Source organism: Montipora foliosa, chromosome 3, assembly GCF_036669935.1.
Source record: "Montipora foliosa isolate CH-2021 chromosome 3, ASM3666993v2, whole genome shotgun sequence".
Taxonomy (NCBI): domain Eukaryota; kingdom Metazoa; phylum Cnidaria; class Anthozoa; order Scleractinia; family Acroporidae; genus Montipora; species Montipora foliosa.
The window spans coordinates 8,743,583-8,748,281 of NC_090871.1; the positions used below are offsets into that span (position 1 = coordinate 8,743,583).

Consider the following 4,699-nt stretch of genomic DNA (forward strand, 5'->3'; position numbering starts at 1 on the left):
TGGGTCTAGGAGAAAATGAAACTCAAAATAAACAGCCTTTAGATGAAACTCAAAGCTCACAATTTTGCCAGTTAGGTGTTAAGCAAACACGCTTTCAAAATCTGAACAAAAAAAAAGGAAACGATCTTTTGATCATCGTAGCACTTGAAAAGGAAAAGAAGGAAAGATCGAACAACAACACACCGAAACAGCGAGGATCGAAATGCACCAATCACAGCTGCTGAAAATCAACCAATCACAGCGGAGCATCCTGTCCCACGATCAAGAAACACAACAACAGGGTACGACAGCGGACCGCCGAGGAAACAAAACACTGAACAGGGAGGATCGAAAACACCAATCACAGCTGTTGAAAACTAACCAATCACAGCGGAGCATCCTGCCCACGATCACGAGACACAACAACAGAGTACGACAGCGGACCGCCGAGGAAACAAAACACTGAAACAGCGAGGATCGAAATGCACCAATCACAGCTGTTGAAAACCAACCAGTCACAGCGGAGCATCCTGCTTAAAAGGAGGCGCCAAAGTTCCAAGCGATCGCTGCGTGGAAGTAGGTTCACAAAGAAAGGAAGAAGGTGAGTTGCTGTTTTAAATATTTCTATTCTGCGTCCATATTACACCCTGCGAATCTCTCTGGTCATCATATCATAAAGATAATCCATTACAGAAATTTACAGACCGACAATCGAGACAAGACTCGACCGCGAAAACAGCGAAACTGAAGTGGATGCAAACAATACACATGAACAAAGCAAAATCACTATTCTCTGAACTTCAAACTAATGATCGTCTTAATTCTGTTCTGTTCTCGACTACTAATGGGTCCAGGGAGACTTGTGAGCCTGTGTAAGTCTCAACAGAGCAGTAAATCGCGAAATGTCAGTGTGGTTACAACTGAACTCAGGAGATGACCTTAAAATCGGCTTTAATCGTCGTTTTTTGGTTTCGTTTGCTTCCATGTCGAAGGCTGAGCAAGGTACCATCACTTCTTTCGAGTAGCAATGGAAGTAATTAATGGAATGTTCAATCATAAAATGATGGTGATGATATTTTGGAAATTTTCTATTTGAAAAAGAGCGCGAATCGCAAAGGTCAGCATTTTATAACCTTTGTTATAAAGCAATTATGAAAATGTGCCATGGAAGCGCTTTCGATTTCGCTTTCGAGTGGAATATCCCTTCCATGATCATTGGATCGATAATGTAAAACTGTCAAACTGAGACGTCTTGTTTATCGGAATCGGGGAAATTTAACCTTTTGAAAAGGAGCTTTCCGGATTAGTCAAGAAATGCAATAGACTCTTGGATTCTAACGACACAGGCATCAGACGCGGCAAATGGGTCCCTGTGATGTCATTCCCTCCCTGTGCGTGACGCCCTCCCCTCTCAATCCGATCTCTTTCAGAACTTGTGGCATGGGTTCTTCTGATTGCTTAAAATTGGCGGCCACCTGTTTGTTTCGCGCGCAAAGTGTATCTAAAAATAATTCCATGACTGACTGTGCTGGGACAGGACCGCAAAGTTATTCACTCTTGACGCTGTGTGATAGCAGCTACAAATGCGTTATAAGAAAAAAAAATCGCATAATTCAGGCCCCATAATCAACCATGCGGTGCCGCATAATTTGCAATTTTTTATCGCACTTTATCAGATGTCCTGGAACTTCAAAAGGGAAGAGCATGATGAAACCAGAGAAGTCAAGAGGACGAGGACGACTGAGTTAAAGGAGGAAGAGAGTAAAGTGAGAGAAGAGGACACATACCAAGGAGGACTGGAGCACAATTCCGACATATGCATCCAGGAAATTCCAACTCCTATTACAGCACCACAGAATGAAAAATTGATGTCCCTCAATTCAACAGCCAAAATCATGTTTGATGTGGAAACAACAAGCGTAGGTAATACCTGTTTTACTCAATTCATAATAATTTACAAGGCCTTTCGGTCCCATGGTGACCATCATCAAATTTCTCCTCACAATAATGTCACGAGTTTAGAAGTCTCATTTCTATAGTTCCGATCTGGTGTCATTTGCCGTTAGTTGCCAGGCTCCTTTGCATCAATTTCTTCACTGTGTATTCTTTTTCATCTTGCTTCCTTAGTGATGAAAGTGTGTTATACACCTCAGTCTGTAAGAACTTCCATATAAGCAATTATGGTGAAATAAATACTGAAATACTTGATATGTGGACACCAATTATGAATAGCTTACATGTATCAATGACTTCTTATTTCAGTCACCAATGCTGACATTATACAACTCTCAGCTGTCCACAAACAAGATGAATTCAACGTTTACATGATGCCAGAGAAAGAGATCACATCCGAAGCATCACGAGTCACCCAGCTTACAGTGGTAGGAGGAAGACTGTGCCTAAAAGAAAAGCCAGTGGATTCTAAAAGTGCAGTGGAAGGTCTCAAGAGTTTTGTGGAGTGGTTAAAGGCAAAAGAGATGCCAGTAGTGCTGTTTGCGCACAATGCCAAATCATTTGATTGCCAGCGTATAATTTATTCTCTCCAGAAATGTGATCTTTTAAGTTCCTTTCAAAGTTGTGTTGTGGGGTTTGTTGATACAATAATATTGTTTAAAACAGTTCTGCCACAGAGAGAGAAATACTCTCTTCCAAGTCTGGTATCAGATCTTTTGAACGTTTCTTATAGTGCTCATGATTCCCTGGAAGATGTCAGGGCTCTGCAGCGACTTGTTTTTTACAAAGAAGTAAATGACAAGGCTATTATAGAGTCAAGTTTCACCTTAAATTATGCCATCAACAATATAAAGTACTGTCTAAACAAGGCTGATAACTTACGTACCCTACGGCCCCTCATTGCTTCAAAGGTTATTTCCAAGGGCATGGGGGACAAAATTGCAGCTTCTGGGCTCACGTTGAGCCATCTAAAACTTTCAATTCTACGAGGTGGGAAGGACGGGCTCAGAAGTGTTTTGACTGAAAAAGTCAATGGGAAACCCAGGGTAACAGCAAACTCAAGAATAATAGCTGCACTTCTCAGCCACTTAGAAAACTTATAGTTGAATTTCTGTATTTTGCATTTTTTTCCTGCTCTAATTAGGATTTTATCGTTGCTAAGCGAGGCCTTGATATTTGTACATTTTAGCTTTAACTGACATAAGGGGCGAATGAAGAAATCACAAAGGATACGATTAAGACATGCGGTGGAGGCAGGAAAAAAATAAGTGAAGAAAGAAAGGAAAAGTGCACTTGGGCTCATCCTCGATGCAAAAGCCTGTGAAACTCGCAAATGACGCAACACAAAGGAAAACAAAACAGCAAAAAAACATCAAACAATAACCTAACCCTACCACGAGCTAGCAGAACAAAGAAAAAGTTTCACAGGTTTTTACACCGAGGTAAACCCTGCACTTGCCTGAAATGTGAAAGTGTAATGAGAGGCAAACGATGACCACTGTGCGATTAAGGGGGCGAGCACACGTTAGCTCGGATTTTTATTTGCCACCTGAATAGCTCCCGAGCCTGATTGGTCAGAAACCTGATACACCTATCACACCCACCCGAGCCTACAAACCATAAATCTAAACGAATGCCTTGCCATAAAAATTCGAGTATGATATATTGTCAAAATATTGACTTTTTGACCAGCTATTGTGTAGTTCACTGAAAATTGAAATAAACCAGCGGAAACGATAGGATTAACGTTTCCTGTTATTATCAAACGCCAGGCACTTAATAACGTAACAATGACCTTATCCTCGCGTTTCAGCGGGATGTTCCGCTGGCTAGGAAATAGCTTGTTAATTGGTTTGGAAAATTCAAACAAACTTTGTCTTGACGCCGCTTTTCTTCTCCATTCAATAGATGATGTCGCTTTTTGCGAGTGAAGATATTTCTTCAGTTCAATTATCTCTGACCTGCCAGCCTCGTTGGCAGACATTAGTTTTACTTGTTTGGTAACTAGAGAAGAAAGGCCCGTGTCGAGCCAAGACATGCCAACTGCCTGCAGGCAAGCTCTTTGTTTGGATTGAATCGGGTGCAATCATCCGGCTCGCGCTGGCGAGGCTCATTGCGTCTGCACGTAGAAGCTACACATGCTCAAAATGCCGTGAATTCTTCAATGTATATTTCAATGCATTACAGATTTTTCTTTATTTACTCAATCGAAACCTCGTGGGTTTCTGAGATAAAAACACTTGAAAAAATTCCATACCGATCTTCCTTCAGTGTCCTTTAGCCTTTTAAAAATCGGAATTTTGACTTCCGGCGGGGGTGCAAACCCGCGCTAGTAAGGAGACTGGGGGATAGCAAAACTTTGACGTCAAAACAAAAAGCTGAAAAGAACAAGGTTGATATAACGATGAAGGAATCATTGAAAAAGCCAATATTTCGAAAGGCACTGCCTTTCCTTATCAGGGTTTTACAAGCAATGACTATTGTAAAGCCCTGACGAAGAAAAGCAGTGCCTTTGGACATATTGCAGTGGCTTTTTCAATATATTCCTTCACCCGTTACGTCAGCCTTGCTTTTTTTTAGCTTTTTGTAATACTGATTTAAATCGCTGATAAGGTCCTTCACCGGGATCCAGTGCTTCTGTTTTGTTACGCTGGTATCTGCTTTAGAAAGTCATACGTGAAAACAAGAACGCAAGAGAACTTGAAGAAATTTAAATAAAAAAAACATTTTTACATTTTTAAAAGCCTGTTTCGACATACCTTTCACA

General features: G+C 41.0%; 1 protein-coding gene across 1 annotated transcript; it reads left to right on the forward strand.

Annotated features, from left to right (window-relative positions):
- Window positions 1–445: 445 nt before the first annotated feature.
- LOC137994465 (DNA polymerase III PolC-type-like) lies at window positions 446–3,689 on the forward strand. The gene is made up of 3 exons (XM_068840043.1): window positions 446–580; window positions 1,656–1,902; window positions 2,242–3,689. The coding sequence occupies exons 2-3, from the start codon at window positions 1,656–1,658 to the stop codon at window positions 3,033–3,035; spliced, it is 1,041 nt and encodes a 346-aa protein (XP_068696144.1). The 5' UTR covers window positions 446–580; the 3' UTR covers window positions 3,036–3,689.
- Window positions 3,690–4,699: the final 1,010 nt, after the last annotated feature.